Source organism: Rhinolophus ferrumequinum, chromosome 10, assembly GCF_004115265.2.
Source record: "Rhinolophus ferrumequinum isolate MPI-CBG mRhiFer1 chromosome 10, mRhiFer1_v1.p, whole genome shotgun sequence".
In the NCBI taxonomy this organism is placed as follows: domain Eukaryota; kingdom Metazoa; phylum Chordata; class Mammalia; order Chiroptera; family Rhinolophidae; genus Rhinolophus; species Rhinolophus ferrumequinum.
Window position 1 is genome coordinate 19755334 of NC_046293.1, and position 21764 is coordinate 19777097.

Below are 21764 nucleotides of genomic sequence, written 5' to 3' on the forward strand. Positions count from 1 at the left end.
TAGCCTGGCACAGAGGGAAAAATGTAGCAGAAAGAGATGGCGATGGGCTAAGGGATTCAGCTTATAACCCATGAGGTCACAGAAGTGCTTCAGCAGGGGACTCAGACAGCATTAGGGATAAGAAACTGGCAGAGGCACAGACCAGAGGCAGGTCCACCAATGAAGAAAAAAAGCCTGGTCGTAAGCACAGGGACAAGGAGGAAAAGAAGGATTCAAGAGACACTGAGAAGTAATCAACAGAGCACAGAAGACAAGACAGAGTCCTGGGCAATGCCAAGGTTTGCAGTTTGGAAAGATGCCATTAACAAAGATGAAGAAAAAAGAAGAGAAGGAGTATTCAATACCCCCAACCAGGCAGCATCATTTCACGGAAAGATGATTTTCAGAAGCATCAACTTACATCAATTATATAAAAACTTACTGTGGGTGTGCAATTAAATGTAAACCCCTTTCAATGCTTTCTATTGCCTATCATATGCAGTAGAGATCGCATTTGGTTAGTAACACACAAAATGTAATCAGTAAGGGAGAAATTAAAAATCCTCAACGTCATTCAATCTATTTGACATCAACTAAATGCCAGTGGGCATCCTCCAGAAACTCACAAAATATAAGACAGATATGTAAACTGAAACTTATTACTGCATTTCACACATTATTTGGACTCATAATACATAACCAATATCAAAGTTTTATGCATGCAAATTTCAACTGGCTGGCCTACCTTTGCAGTCTTGTCAGCAGAGGTAGATGAAAACTTGGTACCATCAGAAGAAATATCACAAGAAAGTACTGTATGCTGGTGACAGACAAAGTCTTTTTCTATTCTTCCCGTAATTATATTCCATACCTTCAAAGAAAAACTCAAAAGTTGACACCTTTAACTTTTAACATTTTATATTACTGAGCATAATCAGCTAGAAGACAGATTATAAAACAAGAGCTTTAGCACACTGGTTGTTCCGACTTCTTTACTTTAAGTGTCCTTTAGTACAAATGCTCATATAAAGTAGATGTTGTTGATTGCAGTAAAGTTAAAACAAGCAAGAGAAAATAGAAACTTGAAAATGTAAATAGTTACTTATCATCTGTCTGCTTTTGGTTGTCACAATACAATCACTGCAACATTAAAATACTTTTTTAAAAAGAAATCTGTGCTTCAAATTACCTTCACCGTTCCATCAAGTGACCAAGAAAGCAGTCTTGAATTTTTCAAGAGCCTGAAGTCTTTCACTGTTTCCCGATGGGCTTGTAGAAAGACATATTCCTCTGACTGCCAATTCCACACCTGAATATCAGAGAATATGTCTGTTATAACCCTCTCCTCATAGTATCCCACTGGAGGGGGAGGATGCACACCCTTGTCTGAAGTCTTTTATCCCCATGGCATTTTAGTAAAACAAAGAAGAGTACTAAGAAAGAGTGTGGTGTCCCCATTTTATAGACAGAGAAGAGAAAACCTGGGGTTAACTAACTTGACTAGGGGCAAAATAAAGTACTTTTCCTCCTAAATAACATTTGTTTTCTTTAGTTTCTTGGAGAGCAGTTAATTATACCAGAAGACAGAGAAAAACCACAATATGCTAGTGAGCTCACCATCTGATTAAATTTTCCAATTACATATTCACAGATTTCTAAACCTCACAAGTTAGGCAAGTCTGCAGCTCCAATGGCCCTACTGCCGGAGAAGGTCATCTGCCCAGAGCAGCTTTAAACCAGGTCATGGAATTTCTGAGCTTCACAGGTCTTAGCTATTCCTTCACACAATCCTCAAAATGACAAAAGAGGTGATATAGTACATTATTTTTCACATGGAATGCCAGAAAGAACTCCTCAGGCACAAAGGGAGAAGAAATTGAAATAATGAGTAATTGGCACAAAATAAGCCGTACAAGCATATGGAGACATATAGGTGAACAAAAAGAATTTCATTTCTATGTCATGTCCATGTATAGAACTCTTAATTACTAAATCAAAGCAACTGTATTTAGAGCCTTATTAATTCTTGACTTGAATTTAACAAATGTTTTTATTTAGCACCTATATGTGAGGCAAATATTCAAGGATCTAGCATCAAGAAACCTAAGAGACTAGCAAAGAAAATGAGACATACTAAAAACAACAAAACTCAATAATAGAAGCTATAATGGTAGAGAGAAAAGTTCTGTGGAACTCAAAAAAGCAATTTCTTAGAAAGACTTGATGGAATGCATTCAAAGTAGGCTCGAGGAAAGATCTGGAAGTACGATTCATAAACTGAGGAAGTCATTTCAAACACAGGAATGAATGCTTGAGTTAAAGTATCAGAGCAGGAAAACATGGAAAGATTATACGGACCTGATCGTAGTTCAAAATCTGGTGGGAGTACAGGAATGATAGTAAAAAAATGTTGGGAATATTTGACAAAACAGCCCAAGGGGCCCGATGAAGCTAGATTTCTGAGCAGTCTCCAACAGAATTTTCTTCGATTTTTTAATATCAGTAATAAAAAGGTAAAGAAAAACCAGCCACCATCACAGGTATGCACACTGGTAATATTCTGGGTCTGGTTTTTCACTGGCAAAGGTTAAACAACAGAAATGTCTTTAAGGTAAAAACCTACCAGGCTTAGGCAAAATTGTAAAAGAAATGACATCTCTCTACCCGGCTTCTTGACTCCTTTATCCTCCACATTTAGCAGCCACCCTCCACACTGAGCCCTGCTCTCAGATCCTCTCCATCTCATCTGTCTCAGAGCGCTCATTCACAGAAGCACAATAGCAGAAGCAGGGTATCTTCTATGAGAACAAGAGGAGCTGGAAGTGAGAATGACTTTAAAGAGAATGAATTAGGAAGTTCAGTGTTTGAAGAACCCAGTGAGATATGCTGGAGGAGGGGGAAGAAAGAGAGGCTTTTCCGACTCCCCAAATCACATCAGCAAGGAAAGACACCTGTGCAACTACACATAAAATGCCTTAGACCATTCCCACTAGGAACTGTCTGCTTCCCTCCTCCTTTTAGGGCCGTACTAGACTAGAGGATCAGGGGCTACTGTTAACAACTCTTCCTGGTTGACTGGCACCCCACCGCCATTCCCAGCAATTCATTCCTGACCTACGTCCATGCTGCCACCCTCCACATCCTGAGCAGACATAACAAAGAATCTGATAATCACTGAGGGAGGTCAAGACGCCCTTAGCAGATTTTGTTGCAGAAGCTTTCTGATAAGGCAATGATGGCCGGGATACTTTTTCTTTGTTGGATTCAAACATACTGTGCTAATGAATCACCTTACATAACAGCTAAACTTCTACCAGCATTAGTCACATGTATTAAGGTTAAGTTTGGGGATGTCTCTACCATTAGCTATAATTTTTGCAATGTACATACACTGTAGAATTTTTTTTAGTTATATAGATAATTTTTTTTTAAATGCTAAGCAATCTTCCTATACCTACAAGAATCATATATTCTCAAAATTATATACTTTGGCTTAGATGAACATGGCAACTATTTGGGCTTTATTTACCTCAAGGTAAAGGATCAAAAACTACCAAGGCAGACTGCAATTTTCACAACTCTAAATGCTAGCATCAGGCAAGGTGATTCTTCAAATGTTGGCAATAACTTTAAATCAACGAACCCTAAACCCCTACAATATATTGCAGGCACTGACGATACAAAGATGATTAAAATAAACCTCCAAAATGGTAACTATGTGAGGTGTGTGCAGACTTGTTAATTAATTTGACTATAGCAATTATTTCACAATGTGTACATAAATCATCACTCTGTATGTCTTAAACATATACAATTTTGTCAGTTATACCTCAGTAAAACTGGGGGATAAGGAGACAAACCCAATTAATTATACAAAAACACCAAAAAATGAAAACAAAAATCCAACCAGTCAATTCTTGGAAATACCAAGAGTTTTGTTACATAAATATATACTCATTAAAACATTTTAAATATAAAACGTATACTGAGTAGAACAGAACTTAACTCATATTTCTAAAATAATTTAACTCCGACCCTAAAACTATTCCTAGAAATTATTTCTCCCTCTGGCTGAAAATATCTGATCTTCAAGCAAGTCATAAAACTTTTAAATTTAGCTTTTGACAGAAAGGCTACACAGTACACATTGTCTCAGGAGAATTTCATTGGCTGTAATTTAGTTTTACCCATTCCAAAGCCACCTGGAAAGGAAGAAAGATGAGTATTACACTGAGTTTCAGAGCTAATACACCAGTATCATGGAAGCCTATAATAAATACGTTGCTGTACTGAAGCCAAATTTCATTCTAATCATATAGGACTCACAAAAATATAAAATAAAAAGTTTTTTTCCAAAATAGTTTTTAATAGTGTAAATTATTCTTATCATTAAATTATTAATATTGCCACCATAAGACATAGACATATACACACACTACATAAAAGAATATATAGTAACTTCCATTAAACATATGTATTCATCTATTTCACTTCTAAAATCCTACTAAAATGACATGGTCTAGAGAATGGGAAAGAAGATAACAAAATGTTAGAGGCTGGAAAGCAGGAGAAGATAACTGACTTAGCAGAACTGAGAAAACAGAATCCTAAAAGCACTAGAGAAAGACAAAAGCCACAAAATTGATAATTACATGGGGATTGACTTCACATTATATGGGTGGCTGGTTAGCTCAGTTGGTTAGAGCATGGTGATAATAACACCAAGGTTGCCAGTTCGATCCCCATATGGGCCACTCTGAGCTGTGCCCACCTTAAGGAAAAAAAAAAAAAAAAGATAATGGGGATTGATAAAAGGGTGTGTGCACTAGGGGGATTGATAAAAGGGTGTGTGCACTAGTTGAAGGTAGGACAGGTGGAAGAAGAAAAAAAAAGCTATATTTTCATATAGGGAAGTTAATAGATAAATCCTCAAAAGTAAAAATCAAGAATTAGCATTACATGCTAAGCGAAATAAGTCAGACTGAAAAAGCAGAGAACCATATGATTTCACTGATATGTGGCATATAAACCAAAAACAACAAAATAACAAGACAAACAAATGAGAAACAAAAACTCATAGACACAGACAATAGTTTTAGTGGTTACCAGAGGGTAAGGGGGGAGGGGAGTGGTAGATGAAGGTAAAGGGGATCAAATATATGGTGATGGAAGGAGAACTGACTCTGGGTGGTGAACACACAATGGGATTTATAGATGATATATACAGAATTGTACACCTGAAATCTATGTAGCTTTACTAACAATTGTCACCCCAATAAACTTTAATTAAAAAAAAAAGAATTAGCTTTACAAGCAATATGGGACGTGAAGGTAAAGATCAAAAGAAACATCCAAAAGCTAAAAGTGGTGCTTCTGGAGAATGAGAAATGGGGGAGTCTATTTTTCATAACAAGCCTTGTAATAATACTTGAGTCTTTAAAGTATGTGCATTGGAACTTTAAGAAAAAATAAAGTAAATTTAAACAGAACATGTAGTTGGCTTAAGGCTTCTATATCCACAATCCTTCACAATGGTAAACTACCCTTTTTCACAGGATTTTATCATTGCAATAAACATCTTATTCTTAAATTGAAAGAAATCATTTCATTCAGATTTTACTACTATAAAGAAATATAAAGATAAATTATATAAATGTGCAAAAAAGTACAGTTATTGATACAAATCCAAATACCAAAGCAGATGGGAGACTTCAAATGAATCCTTGATATTCAAAATAAACAACCGTCTAGTTCTAAGTCAAACTGCCTGCTTCACCCACAGAAAAATATGCAACACAAATGGGTTTCATGTAAGCCCATGTGCATAGACTGAATGTATATCCAAGGCAATATGAGCTTCAAGAAATGGTTAAAATGCACACCAGATCTGAGCCATAACCGACATGCTCCTCTGCTCGAGTCAGCATTATGTGTGTTAGGAGTTCATCCTCCCTCTCACCTGAATTGTAGAATCATCAGAGCTTGAAATAAGACTCTTCCCATCAGCTGTGAACTGGATGTGTCGTACAGTGTTCTTGTGTCCAGTCCTAGACTGGAAGATTCTGTTGTTTAGAAGTTCTAAAATCTTCAAAGTAGAAAATCACAGAAAATTAATACAAAGAAACTCAGCAACACGCAGGCATTATACCTCAAAGACATTAAACTACAGAAGGGTATAGAATTTCCATCTCATGGTGCTTACAGTTTAACTAAAGACACACAAATTAATGGTACACATACATACACGCACATCTGTGCACACACACACACACACACACACACACACCCTAAAATACAACACTCACTGGAATGACCACATGGCAGTAGGAACCAGTGGTCCTCCCGAGTACTCAATTCATCAAACAAGTGTTAGTCTGGGCTCAGCCTCCAAAAAGAAAATGACATTTAAGATGGATGAGAGAAATTAAAAAAAAAAATCCCAGATGAGCGACAAGGCAAGCTCTTTATACAGCAACACAGAGACAAGGTAAGATAAAAGCTGATGAGGGAGACGGGTAAAGGAAAAGAAGATACGAGTAGGATGGAAGGCAGTGCACTGAGAAGACTTAAAAGGGCTAATGCAGAGATTAAGAAAGTGTTAACAGAACTCAAAAAATGACGATATCAAAAAGGTTTTCAAATGAACTCATACCCTCCAAAAAATATGGTTCCTTTGCCCAAATGAAAATGTACTCAAGGAAGCCTAAGGAAAATACAGACTATGCTAAAACAGGAGATTGTAGAAATGCAAACCAAATCTGCATGTCTGAAAAAGGCACCTTATAAAGCCAAGGGGATTGTGTGAATGAAAGCCTTCCTGAATGAGCAGGCTGGACAATCTCGCAGCTCCTATGGGAGGAGGGCAGGATAGCACAACAGTTGAGCAGAGGCTCAAAGACACGGGTTTGCATCCTAGCTCTGTCACTTACTGACTTTATAAAAGTTGTGGAAACTAGGCGTTTAGACATCTGTAAAACAAGAATAATAATATCTAAGATGCAGGATGTTACAATAATTCGATGAGAGCATCTGACACAGTAAACACCTAATAAATGGTAGCTGTTATTGTTATTTGATCTTAGGCTGAACCACATAAAATTGCCATTTATAAGTTAAATAGAGTCAAATATTGGTAATTTCACATGTTATTTATATTATTTGATAACTTTGAGGAGGATAAGGATAAGACTATTCCCCGCCCCCAGGCAAGACGGAAGCGCCCCCATGTGATGCCTCTAACCTAGTCCCCACAGCCAGGTACCGCCTCTTCCCCAAGTGACAGGGGATTATGAATGAGGCACACGTGTGTTTTGTGAGTTATTTTTGTAAACTATCTGTAAGGTTCATTTTGAGATCCTTAGATAATAAAAATGAAAAGATTGTAGTGCTCGCTGGGCAACAAGATGGAAAACAAAGGGAAACCAAGGATCCTTTAGGAAGAGGAAAAAAATGTTCTTTGCATAGTTAGCTGAATCTCTGATAGTATTTGATATACTTGGAGAACAACAAAACGACTAGGTAGAGAATAAGGAACACAAAAAGACAAAAGGTATGAGAAACAGCAGTGAAGGCAAACAGAACTACATCACTAACAGAACTGTTTTTTTAGTCTAACAGAAGAATGACAAAGAGAAGCCTTATTTAGGACATAAGGCTGCTATGCCAACCATATAATTAATTTTAAATAAATAAGTGTGCTGCACAGAAAGACTTGAAGACCAGAAGTGAGTACCTGAACGGCTCCGTCATTGCCTCCAAATGCAACGAACTGCAGATGTGGGCTGAAGCAACAGCAGCTAGCTTGCACTTCAGTCAGATAATCGATCTGACCTGTTTTTCCATTAATGAGCTAATGGAAAATAAGGCACAATCAGTTATTAGGTTGTATGAGCAGTTTTTGTTCTTTAGAATAGAGACCTCAATTGGAAAAAAAAATAGTAATAAAACACAGAAAATAACCAACAAGAGCTCCCGGGAGAACAACAAAGGACTATCCTAGTCTCAGCAGCTGCATTTAGCACTTCACGCTTTCATTTCATTTCACTTTTGTGGTTCAAATCATTTTCATAAAATAAAATGAGCTTTAAAAGGTTTATAAAGCAGCTGCTATACCCACCACCTGAGACACGTCTGTCTGATTTGTAATCCCACAGCTATCTCCACACCCTGTTTTCCATTTCTTCTCAAAGACCATTTTAATAGGGCTATTGGTTGTAAAAATACACTTTTGTGATATTATCCAAGGGGGTTGGTGAAACAAGACTGAGACAGACATTACATAAAAAGACAAATTCAAATTAAAATGGATTTTATATCCTCCAAATCACTCACAAAAAAGTATAAATTAAGATTCCCTTTTCTTTTGGGAGAAGGGGGCACTGGAGAAGAGCCCATGAGCATAATTTGGGTGGCTGGACTTGTAATGCTTAAACTAAGATTACCCAATTTCATAACATATACCTATGCTAATAATTATTTTTTTAAGTTCCACTAATAAAGATGACTTATCACTCAATTAAAACATGGGACCTGGGTAAAATTTCTCAAGCTTAAATCAATTGTCAGATATCTCTCTCTATGTGTTATAACCTAAAAGTGTTGAATTATTTTTCAATATGAAATAAGCAGTAATCTTTGTTTCAGGTACAAGATTATAGGGTCAATCAATCAAGGTAGCTTTTTCTTTACAATATTTTACCCAGCATGGTCTGATCTATTAGATATTCCAAATAAAGACTGATTACTAAAAGTTAACTATCTTCTCTCAAAAATCAATTTCCCTATTTTTTTGAAGTGGTGACTAAAAAATGTTTTGTTCACTTAAATGGAGCTATTATTTGTCCATTTAATTATCTTCTAAACTCTCCCACAATCATTGACATAGAATAAAATGATACTTTTAGTCAGATGACTTCTTTAAGTCTCACAGTTATGACAACTGTTAAAGAAAGGTTTCAAATTTAATAAAGCATGAGGACCTTGAACTTCACAAGAAAACTGCAGTGGAAAATGTCCCAAGTGGAAAAATCAGTCTGCTATAAATCAGTAACAAGGAATTCACATTCAATCCCACATCCCAATTCATCCCAGAAATACAGAGCATTTGGAGCTCCTTATCAACATATTAAGGACGACAGTCAAACTTGTAAAATACAGAACAAACCGTATTTAGGGGTGTCTCACAGCTCGATTCGGATCCCCACTGTAGACAAGAAGAAATTACCCAACACCATAGACAATTTACCCCAGATATTTGTCTCCTGAATTTGGATTCCACCTTGACCCTATAACCAGCCCACTGACTTTGGAAGATAAAAAGGACCTTAGAGGTGAAGAAGTGAGGCTCAAAGAAGTGATGCAATTTACTCGACATCACAGAACTAGCTGACAACAAAGCCAGAACTTGTACCTGGGTCTCCTGAGTGAACAGTCACTGTTTTCTCCACTACATCAAGCTGAGGTTTGCAGCTTCAGAACTTGCTAAGCTCTGCCCTACTCTCTGCCAGTCTATCTCAAACTCTTGCTAGCTCTCAACCCTCAATATGCATGTTTCCTTTACTTCTCCCTCTTCTCTATTGTTTCTCTGTACGTTGTAGCTCCACTTCACTATCTCCTTTCATTCTCTTACACATTTCTTGCCCTCTATCTTTCAATAACCAAATCAAGAAAAATCACACACAAAAATGGCATAAGATCACATTATCACTGCTAAAACCTTTCACTAGAGGTTAATTAGGCACTTCCACAAACCCAGCTGGAAAAAAAGGTTAACTCAAGTTGTATTCGTGCTCTTATAAAAAGCGAATGAAGGGCATAACATAACAAATAAACTTTGAGAAAAGAGTTCACAGGATCATTAGCCCTCACCTCCCACAGGGTTTCTGTTCTTCCCAATCCTATGTCTCTCAAGGAATCCTCAGGGCAAGGGGAATGTCTCAGTAACTTACATGAAGCCAGCTGATCCTTGCCCTCGTCTCTGGCTGCTGCTCTGCCACCTCTCTCGGCCAGGAGTCTGTCACTCAGCTCCACATGCTGACACATCATGGAAGGGTGCCCTACTCAGCTTTCTGGTTGGGCTGGCCAACACGAAAGCAGTACCGTGTTTGACCTTCCATGAGACGCTTGCTCTCTCCGCAGCCACTACCTAGCATGCTACCTCCACTTGCAGGACTTCTCCACCAGTTCAACACCAACTGCACTGGACTTCCATGTAGACAACACACTATCTGGGCTAGTTAATGCAGTGGTGCTAACCTGTTCTTGAGCCCCAATGATCCTTAAGGCATCTACTCTCTGTTACCACCACTCAAAACTCCAAACTATCAATCTTCTGCCAATGGACTTCTGGGGCCCCTTTCTTCTTCAGCAAGGCAAGAAATGCCTCTCTCTTATGTGTTTCACTCTTTGTTGAGGGGCAGGGTAGAGAGCAGTCTGGAGTGCAACTATTTGGATCCTAAATGATACAATTCTTTTAATTTTATGTCATAAACCTTTCCTGTACAGGGAATGTACAAAGCATTCAAGAAATATTTCTTGAACAAATGTGTGAGTAAAGGAATGAATGAACAGGCGTACTTCAGTACGTAAAGCCCAGCTCCTTCCAACTCAGTTCCAATGGGTCAGAGTCCTTCCCACTTAAAGTAATTTTTGTTCTTTCAAAGACCCTGTTATTCTTTCCCTGCAATAAAACTTCCATTGGTATGCCCTTCCCCCTTGCACACTCCTACAGACATGTTTAAATCACTACTGTGGACAAGTTCAAGGTGGTCCTCAGGATATCCTAGACTCCATGCAGATCAAGGAATGTGCTCACAGATACCAACAGACAAGGAATGAGGTGAGACACAAGGTATCTTACTTCTAAATCCTAGCATGTCTGAGCCTTAGTTCAAGACCCATATATTTATTCAATTAATACCTACTGAGCATCTGTTAGATACTATACAATTGTACCTGATCCCAAGTCCAAAAACAAACAAGAAAAATTGTGAACTGTGAGTTCAATTAAAACAAATTTTCCAATTGTTTTCTAAAAATATACTCACTTGCAGACGTCCTGTATTGTCAATTGCAAGAACCATCACTTCATTTTCTTGAAACGCAACATCTATTTCTTGCTTTAACACTATAGCAGAGTTCTCACATACTTTCTTTGTCTTTGTCTCCCAGAGCTGATTAAGAGAGATAAAAAACTAAAAGATTACTGTATCCTCTGAAATATTGTAAAGACAAGTCCTAGTCTTGATGCAAGAAACAAAGCAGGCTTCACACTTAAAATGCTTATGGTGCCAGAAAATTTTCAATTATTAGATTATAATTCAACAATAAATATTTATTGATTACATGCTATAGTGGGAAGCAGTTAGTATTAAAAGTAATGGGTGCTAGAGTCAAAATACCTTACTTATGAATTCTAGTTCTACCTGAAATTGAAACCTTTGGGCAGGTTACTTAACCCTGTGCCACTCAAAGGTAACGACCTCCTGCTGGTTCTCAAAACTGTTTGATACCAAGGTAAGGAGCCTATACCAGAATGTAAATCAACTATATCACCATACACACTGATTACAGTATTCCTAGTGGTAAAGTTCATTTTTTTAACAAGATTTTCTTGATGAAAGAAGCAGTGTGTTGATTTACATTCTGGAACAAGCTTACTGAGATAGGTTCTTTAAGTAGCGCTGACTTAACCTTTCTGTGTCTGTTTCCTCAGCTGCAAAAAGAACTATAATGAGAATTAGCAAATGAATATATGTAGCACTTTGTACGTCAGGCATACAGCAAATACTAAATAAATTTTAGCTACAATTTGTACAAAACACTGTCTTAGACGTCACAGGGACAAGCCAGGGTCCCTGGCCTCAATGAGTTTATAATTTAAAATGTGGGATTAAATCAGAGAAGCAGTAGAAGAGCACTGGAGATGAGGAGTAAATCAAGCCTATACCTAAATCCAAGGCAGAACTCGGTAAGTACCATAGGAAAAGGAGAGTTATATGGCATTAATGGAGAGGCACTCCCCCAAATGGAATACTAGGAAAGGCTTCACAGAAGCCTCTCCCTGGGGTGCTTGCAGGATCATTAGGATTTCAACAAGGAGACACATGAGGAGGTAGGGTACTCCAAACATAAGAAACCACATAAGCAAAAGTACAGAGGCAGGGAATTACAGGGTGTTAGAGAAAAATGTAAGCAGTCTAGTGTAGGTTACCTGTAGAAATAAATTAGAAGACAGACTGCAGCAGAATGAGGCCATACTGTGGAGAAGTTTGACGGCAGACTTAGGAGTACATATTTATTTTGGTAGGCAAGGGAGACACTCTCTGTTTTTGAGCAAAAATGACATGACTGTATGTACATGAGGAAAGTATCTTGGAAGCAGCACGCAGAAAACCAAGAAAGAAAAGACGTGTGGCAGAAACTGATACAAGAGAGGCCACAGGCAATGAGCACCTAAACTTGAAATGGAAAAGTAGAAATAAATGATAGAAAATGGAAAGGTAGAATCCTTAGAATTGGCAATTGGGAATTCAAGGTACAGGAAAGAGTCAAAAATCACTCTGAGAAATCAAATGTAATATATTTAAACTAATCAAAATACAGTTTAATCATTGGACTTCTCCAGCACCTGGCTCACAGTAATACTGAATAAATGAGACTGGTATAGTCCATATAATAGTACTTTTCAAGGATAAATATGAATCTAGTAGTTTCCCGTTTTACTTCCCCCAATACTACCCATTAATTTCTTAGTTTATAGGAGATTTAGCTTACCATCAGTAAATGTTTAAAATGAAAATCTCAGTATTTCTCACCCTGATTGTCTGGTCATCAGAAGATGTCAAAAATGATGATCCATCAGGAGAAAACATCACACAATGAACCCAACTTAAATGTCCTCTGCAGTCAGCTACTTTTAAACACGAGTCCATATCCCACAACTACAGAATAAACACAGCACACAGGAAATAACATTCATAAGCATCTACATATAAAATGACTTGTGCAGATTATTCGTTGTATCATTTTTTTTAATAGCAAAAAACTGGAAATAACCCAAATGACCATCAAAAGGACCAAGTGAATAAACTACGTTTATTGCACTATGGAATACTATGAGGCCATAAAAAGTAAAGTGAAAAGCACCCTAATAATGACTAGTCTCTAGGATATATTGTTTACAGAAAAAAAAGTAATATGTATTTCTGCAAAAGAGTATACATATTATACTATATTTATGGATGTGTATGTGTGTATATGTGTGCAGTGTATATATATATACACATATATATGTGAGAATCAAATATGTAAACACATAGATGGATACAGATGTGGAGAAAAATAATACATATAAATATCTGCTTATATATGCAAAAAGAAACACTGGAATGTTAAACAAAAAAAATGGTTACCTATGGGGAGAGGTAGGAAAGAATGGAGAGGAAAGGACAGTGATGAAAACAAGACTTCTCAGAATATTAACTTACTATAAAGCTTTGATTTGGAATCACGCAAACGTTTTATGTGTTTTTTAAAAATCAAACTAAGAAACCAGATGAACAGAAGAAGCTTCCATATTCAGACTATTCTCCACTGTCATCTAATCCTCATTTTAACCGACTGCAAAACCCTACAATAAACATACTAATTGTACACATTTCTCCTATTATTCATGCTTATTACAAATTGTCAGTGTCTGCCACCATTCTGCCTGTATTTTGTCCTGAGCTCTGCTGTAAATTACTCAAATATATTCCATTCTAATGAAGTACCATATGTGCCTGAGTTCCTCTCATTACACTCTGAATTACAGACCTACTTTATGATTTCAGAACTACCATGGACAAAACAAGTATTTCATCACATGCCCAGTGGTTTTCAATCAGTGAGTTCTACGGTTACAAATTAATTACATGAAATTTTCTCTGCCTTATCTCTAGAGCCTAGTGGGACATACAGAGCTAAAGTACAGAGATGAAAGTGGTTCCACAACTGAAAAATCTCCCTTGAAATCCTTCATTCTCTTCCCTTCTGGTTCTCCCCCATCATTTCTTTGTCACTCAGAGCCTCCAAAACCAAGTTCGGGTATTTTAAGAAGAAGACAATGTTTCCTAAAGCTTTCTAAGAATAGGGTGAAAAAATTTTTTAAATAATAGGAAAGGCAGAAAGAAGGGTTACTCCTCCACACCTCCTAAAAATCCTAACAAAACCCAGAAAGGGGAAATTTCCAACCATACCAACCTTGAGGATCTATCTACAGTAAAGTACAAGATCTCCTAGCCCATCTGAATCTTTCAACCCAAGGCCTCTGCCAAAGAGAACACTGCCCACAGCACCCACTGTTTCAAACAGGACAGGGGCTTGTTCACACTCACTGCCTCTGCTTCCAATGGAAGGATTCTGCATCTCCACGCTGAACGGATATAGCTCAACAACTCTCCCCCCCACCTTCATAGTAAGGGGCAAGTTTGGCAAACTCACTAAAAATGGCTGAAATAAGCACAAAACACTGAAGAAGTGCTTGCAGCAGTGAAGCTTCTTTTGAAGACAGCCTATGAACCAAGTGAATTCCCCTGTTTTCCAGATAAAGGCCCATCCCCATCTTTTTGGGCTGTAATCACAAGGGGCTTCAAATTGTCTGGTGGTAAAACTCACTCAAGGAATGAGTAATAACAAAGCTTGGACAAAACGAATCCTTCTTTGGAGGAAAAAATATCAGAAAATTCACTGCTTTTTGAAAAAATCAATATATCAATCACTGGATGGGATTCTTCCAGGGCCAGTTAGGTACAGACTCTCAATATAAAATCTATCATCAGGTAAGTGCAAAATTATAAATATAAACAAGTAATTTCTAAGAGTCATTTTATTCATTAGTGCTTAGCAATGAACATCCTAGGTTAACCAGTTCTAAATTTAACTACCATTTTAGCCTTCTCAGCAATCTAAGAAATCTGAACTGGACCCATCGTTCATCATTTCTTTCACAGAAGAGTCTATGCCTATATTGTTTAAGATATGCAATGTTTCTGCTTAGGAAACCAGTGGTCATTGCACCGTTTCCCCACACCTTGGCACATACTAGCCATTCAACGAACGCTTGTTAAATGATACTGTCGTCACCAGTATGATTTGTCATATTGTCAATCAAGTCTTTAATCACTGCTAAAGTAATAAAGCTAACTACCGTGTTTCCCCGAGAATAAGACCTAGCCAGACCATCAGCTGTGATGCGTCTAGGAGCAAAAACTGATATAAGACCCGGTATAGTATATTATACTATATTATATTATACTATACTACACTATACTATACTATACTATGCTATATTATATCACACCTGGTCTTATAGTAAAATAAGATTGGATCTTGTATTAATTTTTGCTCCAAAAGACACATTAGAGCTGATTGTCCAGCTAGGTCTTATTTTGGGGGAAACACGGTAGTTTATTATCCTAAAGCTATAGGTCACTATGTTATGAAGAAAATATTCTATAATTTCTCAAGCAAACATCCTCAGCAGTTAATGGTTTAAGTAGCCCATTCTTCATCATCCCTATACCTCTGGAGACCCAGACTTGAGAAAAAAATTCAACTACTCACCTCCACACAGTACTGGGGTAAAGCCACCACTGCCAGGTGGTTATGGGGGGAGAAGTCACAGTACTGGATGGTGCTGTGATGGCCTGTATAGATTTCTGCCAACAGACTATCGGTATGAACATCAAAAAGCTATCAACATAAAAGAGAGAGACATCTATAGAAGTACAATATTTTTTAAAATAAGCTATACCCAAGTGAATCTAAATTTATTTCTAAAAGAATATCCTCCCATTTCAAGTATAAAGTATAAATCCTAGAAAAATACTGTAATTACTGATAATTGGCACAATTATTGACAGTCATAAGATACAAATCAATATATGTATACTTTCAAAATATTGCTCATCTTGAAACATATTTCCTAAAAAGGAAAATTTATCACAGATGATCTCTCAAGCTGGCCTAGAAAGAAAGAAAACCTTTCTGAATAAATGAATGGACTAGCCAAATTAACATACAGAGCAGTTCTCCCTAATGCTTGTTTATTCAAGAGAAAATGGATACTCACAAATGAAGATGATCAAAATAATACAGAGCAGAGGCTTGCTAAAATGAAATTAGCTCAATCACTTCTAGTTCTCTTCAGAGCTACCAAATTACTCCATGACAATGAATAATTTTCCCATTTTTGAACCAAAAAGAGCTATTTTTGAGTATTTCAAGCTTCTTCATTTCAATTTTTGAAAGATTTTTAAATGCTGTATATGCTCTTCCAAAAGCTTTTGCCAAATAATAAAAACATTTATACTAATATATAGTACAGCAATTTACGACCAAGGCAGTCTTAGGGAAGGTAAAAAAAAGCTTCCAGAGCTTCCAGTGGGAGCCATGAAAATGTTCTGTGAAAGCACAGATCTGTAAGCAGCACAGCAGTGGAGGCCCACAACAAAGGAAATCATACTGAAACTTCCCAGGTCAGATCGTTCTTAAGAACTAGTGGCTGAGAGTGATAGAGGAAACTTGGAAAATATGGATTAGGCAGTTGTCCCAATTATTGGATGGCAAAAAGAAAAGTCCTACCACTAGGAGTGGGCTAACAGCACAAAAGAGTTGAGTTGAAAAGGACAATGGAGAGACCAAAGAGTATGAAACTGGGATCTACACATGGTTAAGGGTGATCTTAGGTAACTTTATTTTAGCAGGTGAAATAAGGAGGTGGTCCAGATTTTTAAAATAAGAAGACACTTCATGCAATGTAAAATTATTTTCCTCTTTCACTAGAAACATATCTTTTAAAATGTTCAAATTCTGCTCAACACCATCAGTCATCAGGGAAATACAGACCAAACCACAATGAGATACCACTTCACACCTAATAGGGTGGTTATAGTAATAGAAATAGTAAGTGTTTACGAGGATGTGAAGACATTGGAACTCTTCTACACTGCTGGTGGGAATATAAAATGGTGTAGACATTATGGAAAATTTGTGTGGATCCTCAAAAAACTAAATATAGAACTGCCATATGACCCAACCATCATTCCACTCCTAGGTGTATACACAAAAGAATTGAAAGCAGGGACTCAAACAGATATTTGCAAATTAATGTACACAGCAGCACTACTCACAAGAGCCAAAAGGTGAAAACATCCCAAGTGTCCATCAACAGATGAAAGGATAAACAAAATGTGGTGTACCCATATGATGGAATACTATGTAGCCATAGAAAAGGAATCGAGTTCTGATACATGGTATGGATGAACCTTGAAAATAGTATGCTATGAGCCATACACAAAGGTCCAATATTTTATGATTCCACTTACATGAAATATGTTGAACTGACAAATTCATAGATTAGACGTTACTAGTGGTTCAGGGAGAAGGGAGTGGGGAGTTTTACTAATTACAGAGTTTCTGTTTGGGGTGATAAAAAAGTTTTGGATATAATGGTGATAGTGGTACAATGTTGTGAATGTACTATATTTAATGCCACTGAGTTGTACATTTAAAATGGTTAAAATGGCAAATTTACATATATATTTTACAACAACAACAAAAAAAACTATATATATATTTTTTTTTTCAACCAAAAAAACTATATATATATATATACATATATATATATATATATATATTTTTTTTTTTTTTTTTTTTTTTTTTTAAGGAAGGCGCAGCTCTCAGTGGCCCAATGCAGGTATGAAACTGGCAAACTTGGTATTATCAGCACCAAAGTCTAAACGACTGAGCTAACCGGCCACCCCCACCACAAAAATATTTTTAGTCTTGAAATCTTGTAAATGCAGTGATTCCTTTTCTGTTCTTACAGTCTTTCACAAAACACAAAAGGAGATATTTTTCTTTAGTTTCCTACTAAAAGGGTATAAACCCATAAGCAACCAAGATTCAAGGGTCAGAGTTACTAGATCAATAACAATAACATAAACAGTCCCTCAGTGAGTTTTTATATAACTATATGGTATATTTCAATGGTGTTCTTTAAAATGTAGTTATCTGGGAAGGGAGGACTAGGAAGAGGTTGGTAAAAGGATACACACTTTCAGTTATAAGAAATAAGGTCTGATCTAATGTATAATGTGGTGACTATAGTTGATAACACTGTATTATATAATTGAAATTTGCTAAGAGAGTAGAACTTAAATGTGCTTACCCAGAAAAGGTAAATATGTGAGGTAACATATGTTAATTAACTCAATTGGAGGGAATCCTTTCATAATGCATACATATTATCAAGTCATGTTACATACTTTAAAAACCTTACAATTTTATTTGTCAATTATACCTCAATGAAGCTAAAAATAAAAATAAAATTGTAATATCTCTTATTCAAGTCTTTTAAAATTATTATTAGAATGTAATGTCACTGAGCCATTAATCGGAAAACCAGGTTCTCCAAATCACGATGTAACTCTGGACAAATTATTTGGCTGTTCTGAACCTCAGTTGCCTCTTTATTATCATAGGGCTACTGCAATCTGCTGTGTCCCTTGGATATTTCTATCAAAAAAAAAAGTTATCTGTGAGAGCACTCTGAATACTACAAATGTAAGCTATTAGATTTGAAAAAGGAGGAAGGCATTTCCTTATTTACTTTTTTTGCATCTTCGTTTACTTCATCGAAATCTCACAATCATCCTCAGTCATTGATAACTGTTTCTTTCTAGAGAATCACAAAATCATTAAATTTTAGGGGTTTAAGAAAGCACTTTGAAAATCCTAAACCTAAACTAATGTATTCAAAATTGTAGAACAACAACAAAAAGTGATGCGGCAAGTATTCCACGTTCTTAATACATTTGAGAAACTTGAGTTAAACAACATAAATTGTTTCCGTGCTGTAGGACTTCCGAGGCCTTGAATGTTAGCACACACTGAGTACCTGTAATGGAGGACACAATCAATACATAACATTCCCCAAACCTGTATGACTATGGAGATCTTTTCTCAAAAGGCCTAGAGACATCTCCTAGAGCACAGTTCTGAAAACTATGAGGGTTAGAGAGCCTGCCCCAAATCATGTAACTATACTTTATATCAATGAACAATGCAAATGCAAAAATCAACAGAAACTTTAATTTTATTTAAATTAGACTAAATTTGGCTTGTTAAAATACTAATACTTACAAAGACTTTATTTTTTGCTGCCACCATTATCTTAGAACCATCAGGAGACCATGAACAACATTTCACTATCACTTCCAAATCCTCTTGAGGCTCCTCTGAACTTAGGAAGAACTGCTTCACGTTAATGCTTTTCCTCTCATTGGCTGATTTCACATCCCAAAACTTCGAATTACAAAAATACAAAAATAATTAAGTTTGTTTTAATCTCAAATCACAGCTCTAGAAATCCACCTGGATTAAATATCCCACAAATTATTCACTATACCTAATGGATTATTTTTACTTATGCATGACTTTTTATAAGGCCTTTAAGTACTCCAGTTTCATTCAGCACATTCCTAAAAAGAAAAAAAAATTAGAAGTACAGCCTGAAATGCAGAATGCAACACTAAGTAAAACGCTAAAAGAGCCTTGCATGGTGTGGAGGAGGCTAAAGAGGAATTGGTGACAGTAAGGATGTGTTTGGAAGAAAGGTCAGATGCAGAGACGCACGACTTGTCACTGCTGCCCTCTGCTGTACCAGGAGTGAAGTGTGCTTCACATCTACTGTATGCACAGCACGGGCGCTACACAGGACCCAGTCCCAGCCGAGTTAGAACCTAGCAGAGCATCCAGAGACATAAGGAAGTCCCTGAAAGTAGAAAACACAGAATATGTTGAAGAAAGCAAGATACCTTGTGTGCTTGGTGGGGCCAGATAGGGCTCTAAAATCAACTGAATCCTGAGGAATGGGATACAAAAGACCAAACCTACTCACTTAGCAGAGCCACTTGAGCAGCACGAAAGACAAAGGACTTCGAGAAGATCCATCTTTTTACTCCCTGGGCTTGAGCAGCATCCCAGCTTCACAGAGTAATAACGGCTGCCGTGCCCAGACCAAGAGTTGGCCACGGACAAGAACCAAAGGAAAAAAGCTGCTTCTCAGACTTTAACTCAGCTTGCAAAGCACAGCTCCAAGACAAAACTCAACTTTTCTGGCCAGGCACATTTTTAAATCCCTCGAGTTTAGAAAAGTATTACATACACTTAGAAATATAGCCAAAACCAAAACCTCTCCCCTTGAACAACTGTGGATAAATTGGATGAAGAAAAGAAACATCAGATACTAAAATAATTAGCTTTTCTTGATACTAAAAAGGAAAAAGAAATCTAAATATAAATGCCAGAAGCTTCAGTCACAACAGCCAGAATATATGAGAAATCCCTCTCTGTTTCCCTCTTAATACAAAAAATAAAACAACCAGCCTGGATTTAAGATAGAAAAAGAAAATTAACCCTACCCAATTTCATTACATCTGTCTAAACTACATCTTCTGCATGTAGGCCTGACTTGAGCTCCTGTCCAAGGAGTGACGAAATTCCACACATCAAGGGACTGAGTAAATACCAGCATTTCATTCTGAGCAAGTCACTGCACTGTATTTAAGAGACTCATGTGCACCTGAAAAACACATGCTTATCCACCTGGTACCCTAACAAAATGCTTAGAAGATTACAGAGCCATCTGGGAGAGGAAATAATTTTACAGCTCTTCATCCTCTCAGAAAGTAAAAGCTTTAGAAGACTTTGACCTTGAAATGCTGTTATCCAATATCATTTTGCAGGATCTCTGCTTACGACGTGTCACTAGATCAGTGTGAACCAGCCAACAATGCCGGCTTAATAGCACTCTGGGAAAGGTGCCACCACACGGCAGTTCTCACCGTGAGTGCAGGAATGTCTGTCCCCTGCTGTTAGTGCTCTGTGCTCTACAATCACATTCTGATACACGTGAAATCAAAATTCTGTCCATGACAACTTTAAACTTTTTTTTCTTTTGAGTTTGGAGAAGTCTTAATTTGATTTGAAGGGACACAGCAAAGGTTTCTTATCTTGGACACATTTATTAACTACCGAGCTACACGTCACTTTGAGGTTATACAAAAAAATCAGACACAGATACTACTCTCAAGGAGTTTACAGGCCAACAGAGGAAGCAGGACACACACATAAATGATTCTAACACCAGATATGTCAGATGTGCCATTTGAGAAGTGAAGGTACAGCATGATGGGAACGCTATACCCAAGCTGTGGGCGTGAGGGAACACTTTTTGCCGAGGTGGCCATCTCACTCTCCTCCCTAAACATTAGCCTAGTTCATACTGCCTTAGAGAGACAGAATTTCAACACCAGGAAGACAGGAGGTTTGTTTTAATTGGTTAAAACCCAAATGCTTCGTACAATGTCTGGCGCATCATAAGTATTCAATAAACAATCAACTTTAAGTGAACAGGCAGATTATTCCCATGTTGCAAGCACAGGTAAGTAGACAACAGCGTTATTGAAAGAAACAGAGTTCAGGTTAAAGACGCAGATAGAACACACACATTCGTCTCCACACCCTCCCAAAACCCACTAAGACAATAGTAAAGAGAATTCTTCTCTAGAGGCATAATTCACAAGGTGAAGGAGAATGGAGGAAGAGATAACCCCAACAAAACTGTAAAGACTAGAAAGCAGAAAGACAAGTGATAAGGAGACTCCTAAATATTGAATCCTGAGCCAACAGTGAGGAAAGCCACTAAGTAGCCCAATTCACACCAAAGAACTCCTAAAATG

The 21764-nt window shown here is 37.1% G+C and overlaps 1 protein-coding gene across 2 annotated transcripts in view; it reads right to left on the reverse strand.

Moving 5' to 3' along the window:
- Positions 1–21764, reverse strand: part of APAF1 (apoptotic peptidase activating factor 1) — a 66781-nt gene that overhangs the window by 9164 nt on the left and 35853 nt on the right. For both annotated transcript variants that reach the window (XM_033118081.1, XM_033118082.1), the window contains 8 exons: positions 19165–19326; positions 15583–15711; positions 12795–12920; positions 11025–11150; positions 7712–7828; positions 5939–6064; positions 1169–1288; positions 725–850 (listed from right to left, as the gene is read on the reverse strand). In XM_033118081.1, coding sequence (XP_032973972.1) covers positions 725–850; positions 1169–1288; positions 5939–6064; positions 7712–7828; positions 11025–11150; positions 12795–12920; positions 15583–15711; positions 19165–19326 — 1032 coding nt within the window. The remainder of the gene's footprint in view (positions 1–724; positions 851–1168; positions 1289–5938; positions 6065–7711; positions 7829–11024; positions 11151–12794; positions 12921–15582; positions 15712–19164; positions 19327–21764) is intronic.